This window comes from Passer montanus, unplaced genomic scaffold, assembly GCF_014805655.1.
Source record: "Passer montanus isolate IOZ18808 unplaced genomic scaffold, ASM1480565v1 scaffold84, whole genome shotgun sequence".
In the NCBI taxonomy this organism is placed as follows: Eukaryota; Metazoa; Chordata; class Aves; order Passeriformes; family Passeridae; genus Passer; species Passer montanus.
The window spans coordinates 132,019-150,951 of record NW_024373701.1 but is presented as its reverse complement, the minus strand read 5'-3'; the positions used below and the strand labels follow the sequence as shown (position 1 = coordinate 150,951).

The window sequence follows — 18,933 nt, the reverse complement described above, 5'->3', positions numbered from 1 at the left end:
AAGACAAAAGTCCCCACGGTACTTCTCAATACAACCTCAAGATACTTCAGGATACTCCTATTTTCTAGGCTGTAAATAAATACATGCCTCTAATACATAGCTGTGGTTATTTCAATCATAGAACCACAGAATATTAAGGGATTGGAAAGGACCTTAGAGACTATATAGTTCCACCCCTTCGCCCACGGCCAGGGTCACCTTCCACTACAACAGCTGGTCGAGGCCTTATCCAGTCGGCTTTAAACACTGCCAGGGATGGCGCATCCACAGCTCCTCTGGGCAGCTTGTTTCTGTGTCTCACCACCCTCAAAGTAAAGCATTTCTTCCCAATATCTAATATAAATTTCCACTCTTTTAATTTGTATGTATTCCTCCTTGTCCTGTCATTATAATTCCTAATGACGAGCTCCTCTCTTGGCTTTCCCGCAGGCCCCCGGACAGCACTGCTAATTAAGAGGACTACAGGCACTCTCCTGGAACCTGCAGCACTACACCAAACCCCGTCACCTGCACCATTCCGCACGCTCTGGGTTTGGATACCACCCCAAATCCGTCATCACCAACTTCCTCTTTTAGGCCTAAAAGCCCGTCCATAAATTGTGCCGGATGCTCCCAGCACAACGCAGTTTCGTCTTTTGGCTTCCTCCACAATCTGCACTGGGTTGGGCCTGTTTCCTTCCGTGGGACCCGCCAGTGCGAGCCACTCCCCGCGCCAAGGGATGCACCGGCAGGCCTTCCCCTGTCCGGGGAGTCACCCCGGCTCGGCTCCCCGCGGGTCACACCGGGGCGGTCACACACCAGCACGGCTCCCCGCGGCCCGGCCCGGGGCGGTCGGTCACACACCAGCACGGCTCCCCGCGCTCGGCCCGGGAGCCCGCGGTGTGCGGCAGGGGCGGCGCGGCGCAGGCGCGGGGCAGCGGCCGAAGCCGAGGTGAGGCGGGCGCGGGCCGGGGTGGCGGGGCTGCGTTAGTGCCGGGGATGGTGTTAGCGGCCTCTCTGCTCCGCGGGGAAAGGAGTGGGGCCATCCCGCAGCTGCCTCCCCGCCGCCTCCCCGAGAGGTTCAGACCACATCCGGACGGTGCACCCGGGCCTGATCCGGGCCGGCAGCGGGGAGGTGCCGCAGCCGCCGAGGTGAAGCGGCCGCGGTGGAGAGACGGTGTGAAAGCGAGCCTCTGGTCAGCCCGTGGGTGCAGGGGGTCGGTAGGGGTGGTTGACGCCGTGTCTTCCCTGAAAGTCGTAAAGTCACGGTGTCAGATGGCCAAGTCAGATGGCCGTGGCTTCCCGGCTGCCTTTCGGGCGGGGCCCCGGCTGCCTCCTGAGAAGAAGCCGGAGCGAAAGAGGTTTTACACTTCTGCTGTGAGGTGATAAACAAATAAATAAAGAACTTTAGATACGGAGCTCTGGTGAGTTAAGCTGCGGTAGTGAGGTGTGTGTTCCTGCTCTGTTGGTCCCGGGTGGGATTCCCTGTTGCTGTCATCTGGAGTGCTGCAGGCAGAAAGGAGAGGAAGGTTGCCCAGCTGCTCATGAAAGGTTTTCCTCATTATGGGTGGGTTCTAGCTGTTACAGTTTTCTGTCCTTGGTTGAATTTATTTGCAAACTTTTTTTATTTCATGTCTTCCTGTGTCTTTAGTCTAACTTTTCGGGAAGATGGAACTTCCTGTTGTCTTCTATAGGCTCATCAGAATGGGGAAGCTGTAGAGTTGGTGGAAACAGCTAGAGAAGATGTTCAGGGATTGTGTCCCCACAAGATAAGAAGTTATCCGTCAATATATTCTATAAAGTGCTGAGCACTTGTATCATAACACCCTGTGTATGATGTAAAGAATAGATTTATCGTGTCAGTTTTTGAACACAAGCTGTACGTTGTGCAGGTTCATCATATTTCTATAGTGAGTAAAGGGCATTTGAGGTATGACTAATGATTGTAAAGCATACCACTTTTTTATGTGAAACATACATATGTATATATACAAACTTCCTTCCTGAATGAAGTCTATGATGAAATCTCAGGTGAAGAAGCCAGATTGCCTCTTGAAAGTGTCATTTGGAAAGAAAAGAATTGTGGAAAGACGTTGATTAGTAGGAACCTTAAAGATGATGTAGTTCCAATGCCCCTGGCTCTGGGCAGGCATGCCATCCCACTGAATAGTGTTGCTCAGTGCTCCATCCAGCCTGGCCTTGAGCATTGCTGGGGAGTGGGCATCCACTTCTCTGGGCAACTTTTTCCAGTGCATTACATGTGACCAGTAAAGAATGACTTCCTGACATCTAATCTAAATACTTCCTGTCTTGGCTTAAAACAAGTCCTAACACTAACACTATCTGCCCATGTAAAAAGAAGATGAGATAATTTATGAGGGCTGCTCTAATGTTTTTCCTACAATTTTTTTTTCTTTTTTTTAGGTAATGTAAGTATTTTAGTTAGACAAGAGAGAGGAAACAGGCATGTCAGCTCTTTGTCCACCACCATCTCCTGCAGTTGCTAAGACAGAGATCTCTTTGAATGGTGAGTCACCATTACTAGCTGCCACATTTGCTTACTGGGACAATATTCTTGGCCCCCGAGTGCGACACATTTGGGCTCCAAAGACAGAACAGGTACTTCTCAGTGACGGTGAAATAACTTTTCTTGCTAACCACACCCTGAATGGAGAAATACTTCGGAATGCAGAAAGTGGCGCAATAGATGTGAAGTTCTTTGTTTTGGCCGAAAAAAGAGTAATCATTGTGTCATTAATCTTTGATGGAAACTGGAACGGAGACAGAAGCACATATGGACTATCAATTATACTTCCGCAAAGTGAACTTGGTTTCTACCTGCCACTTCACAGAGTGTGCGTGGATAGGTTAACACATATTATAAGGAAAGGAAGGATATGGATGCATAAGGTAAGTTTATTGTTCTTTACTTAAAATAGTTGTTAGATTGTCTTTGTGTAGAAGCAAAAATTGAGATGCTGTTATGTGGAGTCCGGAGACACAAACTCAGAAAAGGCAGGTCTCTATACAGTTTTGAGGGTTAAAAGTTATCAGATTATAAATCAGCAAATTCAAGGCTGCGATTTTTATTCATGGGATTATCCTGGTGATACTGTATAGCCTTTACAAGACTGTGTAGTTGAAAGAGGTTTCCTGTACAGTTTTTATCTCAATGAATTTCATATAAATTGTTGCTTTTAATTGTGTTAATTTGTGTGTTTAAATTTGGTATAATTGTAAATTTACTGTGTTTCAAATTGTTGTTTCCCTTGTTGAGGTCCAGAAAAGGGAACTGATACAATTAATCTTCCCATTACTGTTACATGTTTATATTAAAAAAAGAGGGTGTTAACAAAGAGTTTGTCAGGACTTAAACGGTGTAGAACTAAAGGGAAATCTGCAAAAGTACATCTACTTCAGTCCAAATATTTCTACTCCTGAAACTCAAAAAGGAAGACATGCCAAATTTTTCTTAAGCGCTGGAACTCTGACCTTTTGGGTAAGGCATGGATATTTCCTTATTAAGTGAAATCTTTTATGTGTTTTTCTTGAAACTAAATAACAGTCTAATGGTAAAAATTAAAATTTTTTTCATCTTTATGGAGTTCAAGCTGTCTTAGGCCCATCAGCTGTAATGAATATGGTGATGCACATTTGTGTGGTATCTTCTGTTCTGAAAACCGTAGTCAGCCTACTTTAAATATACTCTTTTAGTGCTCTTATCTGAACTAATTACAGAAATAACAAGCTGATATTATTTTTGTGGTGAGGTTTATGTTTTGCTGTATTGCCTGATTATGGCTGGTAGTGCTTTCTGAAACACTGGCTTTTCACAGTTTCTGGGATTTATTTTTAGAGGGAGGATAGTAGATAAAGTTCTTTCTCAATGTAGTAGAAACACAAATATTTAATTCCTTATCTAGTCTTTAAAAACCCTCGTAGATGTTAGTGGGAATGCTGTCTCATGTTCCTGATTACATTGCTGCTTTCATGTAGTGTCCTCTGCACTGACTTCTAATAGGAGTGGTAAAATAAGAATTATCTATCATTTTTAGCTGTAATACATTTTCACAGTTTTTAGGTACTGCTCCATACTAGTATGTTTTCACAGTAGAAGTGACCTTCAAGCAGCATAGAGAATGATTTTTTTTTTTCTCTCTAAGCAGGTAGGTCAGCTGAATTAGCTGAGACAGCAGTACATTCTGAATTCTGAAATATACATTTATTATCTTTTTTTTTTTCCCCCCAGGGAAAGCACAGATCCCTGCATATATCTGCAGTTTTTCAGTCTAATTCAGAAAAGAGAAAACTGCTTGTAAAATGTACATTAAAATTTAGGCATGATTTGTAGAATAATCGTAACTATGATAATAAGTTAAAACAGTTTAATTCTGTAGTTTGCATTTTGAGGCATTTTAGCAGATATGGTTACATACAGCAAATCAAAAAAAATTATCAAGTCCGATCTGGATCTGGATCTGGATCTGTTCTGGATGTTCTAATAGTTGTGAATATTAGCTCTCATTACTTCTCTGTAGAGCCAGACAACATTTCCAGCTAGACTTAAGATCAGAAGAGCCTTTTGAACTCAGGAATTAGGGGAAACATGGAGCAGTGTTCAGACTGGCAAAGAGAGACAACTCTGAGCAAGTCATCCATATGGGATTAGAAACCCCATTCACTTACTCCAATTTATGATTTGTATGTTTTGTCTAATACTTTTCAACAGTTATATTTTTCAAAAGAAGTAGCTTAAGCCATTTGTTCAGCTTTATCTTCAAGAAGACTTGAGTTTTTCTAAATGACTGTCAAGGATGTCTGCCTTCTCTGACTGAAGGGTGGAAGAGCCCTGAAGGAATCTGCCTTGTTGCAGTGTTGTTTTTAACCTGATGCTTCTTTTAGGTGGTTAGAAAAGTTTTATTGCTGTTTAAGGGCAAACTACTTTAGCTTATTCTCTATTCATCTGCTCAAAAAAGACTCTTCCAAACTCTTTTCACGCTTGAAGTTGATTAACTCTGCCTAGGTCAGTCACAAGAAACTAATGATTAACCAATAAAAATGCAATAACCTATCAGCATCTAGCAAAATGTATCATTAGTTCTCCCAGCATCTGCTATTTTTTGTGACTTTTATTGATGCTCCAGCAATTAATTCCAAATCCTCTTGGTGAATAATAACTTCATACCCATTGTAAGTTCATTTTAAATGCAGTTTGCTATTTAGCTGCTGATGAGTCTGTTTTCAAAGCTTTGTTCAGCCTCTTGTACATTGTTTTGTATACTCTGAGGTTTCATGTCTCCTGTACTTAGTTGGAAAACAATGTTTTGAAGACTTTTAAGTGCCTCAAGGGGTGGGGGAAAAAAAGTCTTCTGTTTCCCACCCTCCCCAGTCAAATAGTTTTTCTCATTCTGAAGATCTTATTTTTATCCTGTTGTGTCAGGAATCCTCAATCTATACTGTATCCATCTGAAAATAAAAATCCATACATAAAGTGGAATTCTTCACCATAATCTGATAATCTGTCATTTTCTTGATCTGTAATAATGAAAGTGTTTTGACATTGTCGTCAAACCCTTCCTTTACTGCCCAAACATGGGAGATGTGCAGTGGAGGGCAGAGCAGGGAGCATTGATTTGTGTTGCATGGCATCACTTCCTCCTAAAGTCAACTCTGTAAAAGAAAAAGTACTTGAACATCAAAATATTAATGTAAGAAGCCTCACTCTGCAGGGACAAAACTGTACTGAGTGCCTGGTGTGTGCATACATACATGAACAAATGCCAGAGCGTTTATGTTTAACTGCTTCTCTTGCTCAGGAGAGGCAAGAACATTTCCAGAAGATTGTCTTGGAAGGCACAGAAAGAATGGAGGATCAGGTAAGGGCCATCTGGTGGATGCATATGGCACACCATTACAAAACCATTTGACTGCCTCTGATGACTGTAGAAGTTGGTGTTGCTTCTTATTTTTGGGATCCAGGAGGATGCATTAGACTGGCTAATAATGTGACATGCACACTAGACAAAGTTTCTGAAGACAGGATGATGGCAGCTGTGATCAAATGAAAAGAAATTACGTTTCATCACTTTAGGAATAAAGTAGGAATTTGTGAAGAATATTATCTTTCAGAAAAGGAAACTTACTAACTTGAACTTGAAGTTCTGTAAAGGTAGCCACTTGCATAGAGTTATGCCAGCCTCCTATCAAGGTTGTTTTTCCATTAGGTTATGCTTAGAATTACAGGGACATACAGAGTCTGTCATGTTAAAATATGCTTGGAGACTTAATGGATGAGACTGTGAAAAGAATTTGATTTCTGAAACTCTAAATATGAGACTGTGGCTTCCTTTGCTTGTGATAGGTAAGTCAGGAAATTATTTTTGTATGTTAATGAGTAGTATGCCTGGTTTTGGTTTCCAGTTGTTGTTATAAGATCAGACTTGCACATGAAATCCTTATCAGTGATTGCACGTAACATAGTATGGTCAAATTATCTCACATCAAATACTTGGTGTCTAGGCAAATCAAAATTGATGCTGAAAATTAGCATAAGACCCAGATATGCATTTTAGGTGTGATGTTAAGAAGCCAAATATATGTTTCCAGTTTATAATTATTGATAAGCAAAGCCCAAGAAGTCTGTGCATCAATTTCTGCTCATACTACCCTTCCAAGGAGTAGGAAGTTAGGATGCTTTGCATGTAATACTGCAAGTTCATGTTGATAGTAACTTCTAATACTACCCAATGTGCTTTTACTTCAAGCAACTTATTTATTGTTTAGGGTCAGAGCATCATTCCAATGCTGACAGGAGAAGTCATTCCTGTAATGGAACTTCTTTCATCTATGAAATCACACAGTGTTCCCGAAGAAATAGATGTAAGTTCTTGTTTTATTTTTAATCTGAATTTTTGAAAAGTGATTTTTTCCCTCTGGATGAAACATAGCTTCAGGCCTTTACTGTGGTACTCACTTTGCCAGAGAAAATACCCATTTTCCTAAATTCTTGTACACTTCTATTGCTTCACATCAAGTTCTCCTAAGTGGTGTAATGGCAGTATTTTTTATGGTCATCACTTAGCAAAATTGACTGCATAGGACGATGTCCTTGTACAAATGGAAAGTCAGTTTGATGTAAACCAAAGTGAATGGGCAGATAAATGGATTGATGTTCATACCTGTTTTAGCACATTACAGTGTTCTCATGGAAGAAGTAGAAGTGATACGACATGGACCAATCTAAACTATTCTGAACATTTTTTACAGAAAAAAAAAACCCACTAGGAGAAACCTGATTTTTGACTGGTGAAGACTTAATAATCAAGTGACTTTCTTATATTCAAAATGTTTTGTCTGAAGACAGGTCTTCTTAAGATTGTGCTTTTCGGGGAAGCCTTACAATTTAACTTAAATAGTTTCCAAACAGTTCCCATGTATCAAAGCAAAAATCAATTAATTGGAAGGTGATCAGATCCTTGTCTAACTTTTGTTTATATTTACTTGCATTTCAGATAAGTGACACAGTGCTAAATGATGATGACATTGGGGATAGTTGCCATGAAGGCTTTCTCCTCAAGTATGAAATTCAGTTTTGATTTATGCTGTAGTAAAATGATTTAAACTTGTGTATGCATCTAAATGTATATATCTGCATGTGCATGTGAACATGGATTGGAATAGATTTCTGTATAGGAGGGGGAATAATGACATGTATTTGGCTTTTTTGAGATTTTTGTCAGTAAAATGTTACAAAGTTTCTGTCATTTTAAAAGAATGGTTCCGGGCTAATAGCTGCATTTCTGTAGACTCTGTTGTCACAGGATTATTTGTTTGATAATAGAATTCCTATCAAATACATGTTTTTCTTTGATATCTACCTTAAATTTTATAAGACTCTAAGTCACAGTCTTGCATTTTTTTAAATAGCAAAAAACATGGGTTGTGCATAAACTAAATAAGAGTCCTTAATGGTTTGGCATATAGCATGCTTATTGTTGAGTTGTGTATTTTTCTTTTTCCCCTGTTTTTAATTTTTAAGTGGAAATAGTTGAACTTGAGAGCAACTTGGTCTCTTCCTGTGGGATAATATATTTAATAGGTTTTAACTGATGTTCTGTTACCTTTCATTGTATCTCCTGCATAACTGCATTCATATATGTAGTGGTTGGTGCCATCCATTTATACAGTATCACATGTGCTTCCAATACTGGAAAAATAATTGAACTTTTGGATTTCAGCAGTAACCTATGCTGCTGTTTAAAGTCCTATGGTTATGGGCATGTAGGCTATATTTATACTTGAAACACTACTCTTCTTGTGAAGGTGACAATTGTTTCATTCAAAAAATGTGATTAAGTGTATTAACCTATGTCTGTTTTTACTTGCAGTGCAATTAGTTCACACCTGCAGACCTGTGGTTGTTCTGTAGTCGTAGGAAGCAGTGCAGAAAAAGTTAATAAGGTAACATACTTTCTTATAAACGGAACTTAAATGCTGATTATTATGAGTGTTACTTGGAACAGAGTTAATCTATAAACATTCTTGAGGCTGAAGAAGGAAGGAGTACTGTTGTCTGGCTATCTTCAGTTTACTGGTCTAGCAGAAAAGAATTCTGCCAGAAAATTGACTTTCAGTTGTATTCTGACAACTATGAGAAAACTGATGTATTGAACTGATACAGTACATAAATGAGTAGTAAATGAGTCTGAGCTTTTAAAATTAGGGGTTTTTTAGCTAAAATACACAAATCAAAGAGACCTAACTGGCTTGTCCATTTCAGCTATGTCATAGAATCTTAGAATGATCAAACGTGGAAGAGACCTTTAAGGTCATCCAGTCCAACCATCCACCCAGCACTGCCACTGTAACCCCTAAACCACTCAACCACATCACCCAGCACCAGATACAGATGCCTCTTAAACACGTCCAGATATGGCATCTCCGCCACCTCCCTGGGAAACCTATTCCAGTGCCTGACAGCTAACAGTGAAATTTTTTGTATAATAATTAATCTGAATCTCCCTTGTCTCATTTTTAAGACCATTTCCTCTTGTCCTCTCACTTCAGGCACAGCAGAGACTGGAGACGCAAGAGAGACTGGTCCTCACCTCACTGCACGCTCCTTTCGTGGAGCTGTAGAGAGTGATAAGGTCACCTGAGCCTCCTTTTCTCAAGACTAAATAGCCATTCCTCCTAAGACATGTTTTCTAGTCCTTTCATGAGCCTTGTTGCTCTTCTCTAGACACACTCCAGCTCTTCAGTGTCCTTTTTGAAGTGAGAAGCCCAGAAGTAAAGACACCATTTGAGCTGTGGGCTCATGAGAACTAAGTACAAGGGGACAAGCACTGCCCTGGTCCTGCTGGCCAGAGTATCCTGCTGATACTGGCTAGGATGCCACTGGCCTTTGTTATTACCTGGGCACACTGCTCGCTCATTTCAAGTGGCTGTCAACCAGCACCCCCAGGTCCCTTTCTCCTGAACAGCTCTCCAGTGACTCTGCCCCAAGCCTGTAGTGCTGCATGGGATTGTTGTAACCCAAGGGCAGAACCCAGCACTTGGTCTTTTTGCGCCTCATGCAGTTTGTCCTTGGCCCATTAATCAAGTCTGTCTGATCAGGTCTCTCTGCAGAGCCTTCCTACCTTTAAGCAGATCAACACTTCTGCCCAGCTTGCTGTCATCTGCAAACTGACTGAGGGTGCACTCAATCCCATATCCAGATCATCAGTAAAGATGTTAATTATGACCAAGCCCAGAACTAAGCTCTGGGGAACACTGGTAGTGGTGAGGATACAGACAATACCCATATCATTGGCTATTGTCTGTATGCTCTTAAACAATTAGTGTCTCCATAATTTCTCCTGCACTGGCAGTAAAGAGGCTTCTGTGCCATGAGCTGCCTGTGTTTTGTGGAACATATATCTATTTCTTCAATGTGAATATATGAATATATATATTGTTACATATGTACACATATATGCTATATATAATACAAGAGGAAGTGTTTGAAGCCTAAGTAGTTATAAGTAACTTATAGATCATTTAATAGTTAATAAAAAGGATCTAATGTCTAAATGGTTATGAATGTGTAAAATAATATATCAATAAGCTAGACAGTAGAGGAAAAAACAGTATAAAATAATGTGAGCCTCAAGATACATCCAGGATAAATTTCATAAATTAATTCTACACATGTTCTTATCAGCAGCATGCTCCTTGTGTCATGGTACAACTCTTCGGAAGTAACTGCTTTCTTAATAGCATATTATTTCAGCTTGCCTCAAAGTAAAAAAAAAACACTTGTGGCATATTGTGACAAAAAGCGTCAGTCAGAAATCGTGTTGTCATTGTTTTAGGTACTGCAGAAACATGTTGTGCAAGGATAGCCTTTGCAAATATATTACAGACACAGATAAGACACCACAGGTTAAGACTGAAAGATGAGCGGAATGGAATACGTGTTGTATATGGAGTGATTACTTGCAGCTATTTCAGCTCAGAAGTTTGAAGATGTGTGGTGAAGTACCTGTGTTTATAGTAGTAGAGAGTTTAAGGAAATTACTGAGGAAATAAGCATCAGTGCTTATTTACAAAATTGACTGTGCCTGATTTGAGACAATAACTGCTATTTTAATAGGGAATGAACAAAATAAGAGGCCTGAAAGGCTAGGAAAGTAATCACTGTAATATTTGTATCATATTTATTAAAAGAAAGATGTAGAACACAAAAATTATTTGTTCTATATAATTGGGTAAAAACCAAACTTGGTTACAAGAATGTGTAGGATTTTTTCATCATTTGACAAGAAGTTGGAGTAGTGTGACTTACAGCACCAGTAATTTTAAAAAAAGTAAAAGTAAGCATGTCACTGTTCTGTAGCCTTTTATAAAGTTTTGGCTTTTATAATAAACATGGTGAATTCTTTTGTTCATAATTTGAAATGCCTAATACAAGACATTTCAATACACAGTCTAGTCAGACTTATTTCCTTACATTTTTATACTTTTCAAACTATTCTTTTTAATGCAGATTGTGAGAACGTTGTGCCTGTTTCTCACACCATCTGAGCGGAAGTGTTCCAGACTCTGTAGAAGTGAGTCCTCTTTCAAATACGAGTCAGGACTTTTTGTTCAAGGCTTACTCAAAGTAAGTATGCTTAGGAAAGTTCTTTTCTTTAGTAGTTTAAGAACATTCTTCAGTGTATGTTTTTGCATATGATATACACACATATACGCGTTCAAAAACGTGTCACTGTCCCTTGATGTCATTTTTTCTGGCTTTGTAACTTTCCTTGTAATTATCTTCATGTTGAAATTCCAAGCCAGTCTTTTCTATGACACATTCGTTGAAATTCCAAGCCAGTCTTTTCTATGACACATTTGTTTCTTGAGGATTGTTCAGAATTGTTCCTGTACTTTGAGGTACAGTAACAATGCGCTTTTGTCTGGCTGGGGCTAGAATCCCAAAAGTCATTTAAGTTTTTGTGTTTTAACAAAACCAAGGAAGAACTGTCTTACCGGGCCTGGAGTTTCCAAGTATTTTAAACAGTCTGTAGCAGTGGGTGAAGATGACTAGAAAAATAATGCTTCTTGCTCTAGTAAGAAGTCTGAACTTACCAGTCAATTACAATGCTGTAATGCTTATGGGCTCACAAACGTGAGCAATACTCTAATACACAGGTCACCTCAGTACCTTTTTCATCTTTTTGTTAAGGAAATCATCCAGTATTAAGGACTTACTACTGCAATACAACCACCAGTTGTCCCAAACAAAATACATACAAACAAATGGCTTATAAAATGTAGGCACGATGTTTTAATATTGTTTTGTCCCAGTACAGCTTCGCATTTTAAAGTAAAACAGGGATTTTTTTTCCACTAAAACAGGATGCAACAGGAAGCTTTGTGTTGCCCTTCCGTCAAGTAATGTATGCCCCATACCCTACTACACATATAGATGTTGATGTCAATACCGTGAAGCAGATGCCCCCTTGTCATGAACACATCTATAACCAACGACGATACATGAGATCTGAACTGACAGCATTTTGGAGAGCTAATTCAGATGAAGAAATGTCTCAAGATCATATTATCCACACAGATGAGAGTTTCACACCTGATTTGTACGTATTCTTACATCTCACAAAGTTACTTGACTCTTGATAAGAGTGTACAGTACAGAGCCTACTTGTTAATAAACTACATAGAGCTTCTTAAAAGGTAAAAAACTTACTCAGTTCTGGTATTTACACTTGTTTTGGCAGAATTTACCAGGTCCTTCAGTAGTTTGGTTATATCAAATATATTGAAATTAATTCTCAGTAATAATTCTGACCATGTCATATAATTTTTTTTGCCTGTTTTAATTAGGGATATAATAGAGATATGTGTATTTGACAGAGACCAATGGCTTTTCTGGATTTAGTTCATTTCATCTGAGTGCTTTAAAATTCTGTGTTATCTTTAAAAATACCAGAATTATCATTTACTACAATTTTAAATTCACTTTTAATTTCAACCAGACTATCAACAGTAATGCTACTGCTGTGTTCAACTCCTAGAAGGTTAATATCCCTTACTGGCATTAACTCACACATTTATTCATTTTCTTTTCTACAGAAATGTCTTTCAAGATATCGTGCATAGAGATACATTAGTAAAAGCCTTCCTGGATCAGGTAATTGTTGTTTTTTTCAGAAAAAGAAAGAAACACAGTTCAGTAGTTTGACCTCTAATAACAGATAATTTAACACAAATACATCATTTAATGGTTTGGTAGCTTTTCTTCATACTACTGCTGTGATTCTTCTCTACATAAGTAGAAAGAAAAATATTGATGTAAAACTGAACCTCTGCTTAAGTGTGAAAAACAAGGGACATTTTTTATTGCTGTGCAACAGTGTCTACAATTACAGTATTGAAAAAACTACCTGACCGGGAATAATTTCAGATAACTATCCAAACTGAATTGTAATACAGCTTCATTTATTGCATCTGAGCAGATAGAAAACATAGAAAGCATTCTGACTATGTACAAATCTGTTATTTGCCTGCTTTGCTATAATGAAGGGTATCTTATGTGTGTTTGCAACGTTTCGTTATTTTCCAGATTCTTGAAATGATTCTTGAATTTCCATGTCTACCTAATATTCTTAATTTTTAACAGATCTTTCACCTGAAGCCTGGCTTGTCTCTAAGGAGTACTTTCCTTGCACAATTTCTGCTAGTCCTTCACAGAAAAGCCTTAACTTTAATAAAGTACATAGAGGATGACACGTAAGTGAACAGATGATGGAAAGCAGATTTAGATAAATTCATTTTTTTCTTTTGTAAAACACATGTTTTTGTTTCCTTGCAGGCAAAAAGGCAAAAAACCTTTTAAGTCTCTTCGTAGCTTAAAGATAGATCTTGACTTGACAGCAGAGGGCGATCTTAACATAATAATGGCTTTGGCTGAGAAGATTAAACCAGGTCTACACTCCTTTATCTTTGGGAGGCCATTCTACACTAGTGTACAAGAACGTGACATGCTCATGACATTTTAAAGTCTTCCCTGCATCTGGTATTGCAGTCCTGCAGAGCACGAAATCTGTCAGTGGGATCCCCAAACTGGTGACAAGCATTGTCTACTGAGGGTGAAGCATCAGGAGCACAGTAACACTGAGGTGTGTCTCAAGCAGTAAGGCTCTTGTTAGAGGGAATTTCAGCTGTGCTAGATAAGCATGATTTTAACTAATTGATCTCTTCTGTGTGTTTTTTAATTGTGTTACCAGAGTTTGTGTGTTTTTTTAATTGAAAGTGATACCAGAGGTTCCTTGGCCATATTGGCTTAGTGGATAAATGTGGATATGTTTTAGTGTATGATGAAAGGAAGCATTTTAATTTTTATTCCCCAAAAATTTCTTTCAGGTGTGTGTCAGATTTTCCCTGTTCTGCTGTGTCAGTATTTTGAGTGTTTCCACAAAAAAAACAGTATATATGTCCTCATTAACATGGAGGTTGCAGAAAATGCGCCTCCAAGAGTTTCAGAGTTTTTAAAACTTGTTCTTATGTATGTGGCGCAAATCTTAAATATGGCTTTTACTCATCTGCCTCTTTTAACACTACTGCCTTCTTCCTTTAGAGCATTTAAACATGTTTGCAGTTTCTAATATACTACAAAGTGCTATTTCTGAGTGCCAACCATTGATTATTTGAAGCTTAAATAGCAGAACATTGCACATAGGAATTAGATTTTTACTCAAGCAGCTTTCTGCATGTAAGTGCCAGCCAGGATACTCGTACCATATATTTCTGGACTGTCCTGCAGTGGAGTCAGTGATCATGGTCAGTGGTCCTGGTCAGTAATCAGCTGAGGTCTTTCAAAACACAAAACGGAAGACTCATATCCTTCCACAGCAGTTGTCAGTCCTTCTGTGTGTAAACTGCTACTGGTAGTTGCACTATCAGTTTCCATGAGGCTCATAGAATCATTTAGAATGGAAAAGACCTTCAAGATCATTGAGTCCAACCATTAGCCCAGAACTGCCAGGTCCACCTATAAACCTTGTTCCTAAGTACCACATCTACACATTTTTGGAACTCTTCCAGGGACAGTGATTCCAGTGACCACTTTCTTGGAAGATTGTTCCAATGCTCAACAAAATATTCAGAATAAAGTGTTAGACCCTTCCAATGAACATCAAGATGATAGCTGAGGTAAAAGATAAAACAGTATTTTTTTTTCATTTACATCACTATTAATATATTTAGTAATCCTTAATTTAGGGATGTGCACGGCTGTTAACTAATGTGATTAGCATTTTAGTAAGTTAAATCTAGTCATTAAGATTACCTATCTTCTTCATTAAGCTTAGCATATCTCCAATTTAGCTTGAAAATCAAAACACATTTTCTGTTGGTATGTCTCAACTTTTCTTTCTCAGTAGCATGTAGAGCAATGCAGTGTCAGGTGAATCCAGAGGTTTTTTTTACCCAGAAATGAGAGGTGTATCTGTACTGCACATTGTTGTATCTCTGCTCTTTTTGGACAAGTATAAGAGTTTCTTTGTGTCGTGTTTCAGCATAAAGTCGTAACTCAATATTCATTGAAAAGAGAAAGAGCTGCACTGACTGGAGAAGCCGTGGCTGCTTTATTGCTTACCTTGTTTATAGCTCTCCTTTGTAAATAGGTTTCTGTTTCCAAGATAGCTTTTTAGTATTACTTTCATGCAGTGTGGCAGAAAAGTTGGAAGTTAAATTTACATTTTTCCTGAAATGTCTAATACTCAGATTATGAAAGAAATACTGTCCTTTATTTAGATGCCCAAAATTCCCTTACATTTCCTAAAAGACAAAGATTCTCAAATGTTTAGAGCCTCTAAAAGCTGTGAAATTGAACCCCATCTGCACACCATTTTTGTGAGTTTGCATCACCAGTGTTACTGGGTTGCAAAAGAACTGACATTTTGTACAGCCATCCTTTTGTGGTACATGCATGTAGAACTCTTGCAGCAAGCTTCGTGATTCATCAGAGGAACTTGTCAGAATTACATAAGTTACTTGTGCTGAGATTGTTTGTCATTGTACCACTACTGTTCCCTTCTGCATTTTCAATCGAGACATTAGAACCTGAATGTGCTTAAGTTGTTATTCTCACAGATAAATAGTGAAAGAAATGTAATAAACACTGCCAAAACTTCTAAAGTAGAAGTTGTGTCAAAATATAAGAGATTTAAATCTGTTGCTGAAATTAAACCTTTCAGCTTGATAAGCATTGGAAACTCAACACTGACACTACTAACAGTGAAGCTTTTGTTTACTGAAGAATCTGTTACTTTTTGAAGTTACTAAAAACTGGAAATTCAGTTGCTACTTTTGTTGCACAGCTGTCACAAGTGCAGAATGTGTAGTGAAGTACATTGTTAAATGCATCTGCATGTTGTGTTGTAAATCCAGCTCAGGAAACAAAGTAATAAAATTCATGCACAATTTTTGGACTTTAATTGTTGCTGATTTTTTTCACAGAATTTCTGCTTTGTATCTAAAAGCATCATTATATTTTATGCTTTGTATTAAAGAAGAAACCTTTCTTCCTTCTTGTTAAATTAAGTTATTCTTGGATGTTGCTGTCACTGATGAAAGTCACATGTTATTTAGTTCTTTCATTTCTGTTAAGGACTTAGTCATTTCAAGCTGAGACCAATGGGACTTGCTGTGCCTCTAATGTACTCAATTATGAATTTCAAAAACTTTAAATCCCACAGGTGAGAGGTTAGAAATGTTTTATCTAGCAGTCAGTGAATACCTTTCTTCAGAATTTAATTTCCTTATATTTAAAAGAAAAAGGCAAATTCATTTCTTCCAGCTGGTTTTGAAAAGGAAGTACTATTTTCAAGCTTTTTAGTAGCATATTTTTCCTGGTATTTGCACACCTAAAAAGGTAGCACAGAAAGATATCCACTGGAATGTCTTACCTATTAGGACCACAGAGGATATTCCCTGTCTATATACCAGTATGTTGTAATGTCAACTTTATTCTGGAGCAGAATAGGCATTTTGGTGATGTTCTTATCTCTAAGCCAGCAGTTTGTTACACCAATACAGAGTGTCAGGCCTTCTGCACTCAGTTCTGTGCTGGCAAACAATGTTAGAAAGCTTTGTCTTTCTGTTCTGAGACCTGTGAGGACAAAGGAATGTGATCCAAAACAGGAGGACAAACATGCAGGGTGGTCCCCTCTGTTGTCTAATCAGAGCCTGCAAAGCAAGTACTTTGTCCTCTTCAGCAGCGAGGAGGCACAAACCATACTCATTAGTATGCAGAGCAGGCTTTTGCACAAGAGTAGAACTTGGATGTCTTGTTTACCTGTGTCCTGACACAGAGCTCCTGTTACACTTCCTACTTCGGCAAAACACTAAGGAAGCTCCAGGGAAGCATGTGCTTATTTGCAAGGTTGTTCATAATATTTCAGTTACAGAAAGTAATTATCTTACTTCTCAAAGCCTCGCTGTTCATATGCCTGCTCAAAAATTTCAAACATAGAATACTTTCAACTACAGTTCAGAAGTATGAAGTAAAGGATGCATTCCTGATAACAGCCATCAAGTAAGTCTGACTTGAGTTCTAAATAAAATAATAGAGGTACCCTGCATTGCTTGACTATCATTGGGCAGCTTTTAAAAGCAAAAGATCAGAAGAAAGAGAAATTACTTAACACAGAATGGCAACTGGTAATTGTTCCTTTCTCTTAGATACTTCTATTTCTATTGTCACATAGATGGAGGAGGCCTTTGACAACTGGAAAGAACCAAAAGACTGAGGAATTGCAGGTTGACCAGTTTTACTCAGGTATAAAACAAAGTCATGCCATGTGTCCTCTTGGACTTTGTGTCTTACCAGACTGTTTTATACCTGAGTAAAACTGGTCAACCTGCAATTCCTCAAAGTCATGCCATGTGTCCTCTTAGACTTTGTGTCTTACTACATGAGGGGGGAAAAGGTGATTGGGAGTTATCAGCACAGACTGAGAAAGTGAATAATGCTTCATCCACCTCATTATATTTTGTGATAAAATGACTGGATTTGAGGATGTGGAGGAGTAACAGGATGGCTTCAGCAAGGCTTGCGGCACCCTCCCACAATCTCCCTGTAGCCAAGCTGGTGTTGGGGTAGGGGTATGTGCCCCACAAGAGCAGTATGTATCTGGTTGGGTGTTTGGGCTTAGATGTGATGGCCACTGGGTCATATCTGACTGGAGGCTGGTGCCCTGTGGGATCCCAAAGGATCTTCCCTGGGGTTGGTCTTGTGCAATGTCTCTATCCATGACCTGAGAAGGTGACCAAGGCTTTCAGGTTTGCAGGTGGTGCCAAATCAGGGATCACTGTTCAACATGCACAAGGGCAGGGCTGCTGTGCATAGGGACCAAAGTGGGAGGAAGGATGGGTTCCCCATGTCCTTGGGGCAGCAGAAAAGGGCAGCCGTGCCCTGGGCTCTGGAAGCCATGAGACCATGGGTAGCTCTGGGGAGAAAGCCTAGGATCCTGGTGAGCTTACAACCCAGGAGGACAGCTGGGCAGTGGGGATGCACTGAGAGAGGTGGTGCTGTTTCTCTACCTGGAAGGTTTCTAGGCTTCACAAGGTAACATCCTGAGCTCTGGTCTGATTTCAAGGCTGAGCCTGCTCTGAGCAGGAGTAGGAATGGGGACCCTCAGAGGTGCTTAGCAGCACAAAGTGTGCTGTGATGGCAGGCTGTAGCCATTTTTTCTTAGGCCAGAGAATAAAGGAAGGCAGTGATCCCTGGAGGGTAAGGGTCCAACCCCCTGTTTGGACCAGGCCAGCTCCTGTCAACGTTGCTCATAGAATTGTCTGGACTGTTCTGACCAGAACTTTGCTCCAAAAGTTTTGAGATGGCTCTGGGTTCACCAGTAAAACTGGAGATATGCTAGTACATGAATCTCAAAAAGAAAAGTATAGGTATCAGGAATACTTCATCTATAGGGTCTAGTGTACATGTTAAAATTAATGGCAGCATGTCCTCTAATTGAAAGATGAGAGTTAATTAAGACTGTTTGTAGAAACACCTCTCAATAGCAAGGAAACAAAGACTTAAGATAGAGAAATATTCATATCTAAGCAAGGATGAATAAGTAAAGTCCATTTTTGGCTGAATTTCAAAGTAAAAGTGTGATCCTCAAAGGCAAATGTCTGAATCTTCATCCCTAATCTGTATCTAACAAAAAGCCAAAATGTTTGAAAATGTACAACAGCCAAAAGCTAATGGATGAAACTTTGGGTTCAATGCCAGTCTCTTCCATTTATAAAATGGTCTCATTATAGTACAAGAGAGTGTCTTACAGCTTCAATTAAATATGATTAATGGACAGATTTTTTGTTTTCAGTAGAAGCAGGAATGTAAGAAATTAGAGGTCAGGGAAATTTGTACTGCAGACAGAATAATTCAATATTTTTTGCTAAAGTGTT

General features: G+C 39.1%; 1 protein-coding gene across 3 annotated transcripts; it reads left to right on the top strand.

Annotated features, from left to right (window-relative positions):
* The first annotated feature begins 869 nt into the window (after positions 1-869).
* Positions 870-16,065, top strand: C9orf72 (C9orf72-SMCR8 complex subunit). 3 transcript variants are annotated; one of them, XM_039733165.1, is made up of 11 exons: positions 870-931; positions 2,404-2,889; positions 5,796-5,855; positions 6,763-6,858; positions 7,491-7,555; positions 8,367-8,439; positions 11,006-11,122; positions 11,863-12,098; positions 12,595-12,652; positions 13,142-13,251; positions 13,334-16,065. In XM_039733165.1, exons 2-11 carry the CDS (start codon positions 2,446-2,448, stop codon positions 13,518-13,520), a joined length of 1,446 nt encoding a protein of 481 aa, XP_039589099.1. In that variant the 5' UTR covers positions 870-931; positions 2,404-2,445; the 3' UTR covers positions 13,521-16,065. The 3 variants fall into 3 exon arrangements, with proteins under 3 accessions (XP_039589099.1, XP_039589101.1, XP_039589100.1); XM_039733167.1 differs by lacking the exon at positions 870-931 and adding an exon at positions 1,313-1,403; XM_039733166.1 differs by lacking the exon at positions 870-931 and adding an exon at positions 1,422-1,546.
* Positions 16,066-18,933: the final 2,868 nt, after the last annotated feature.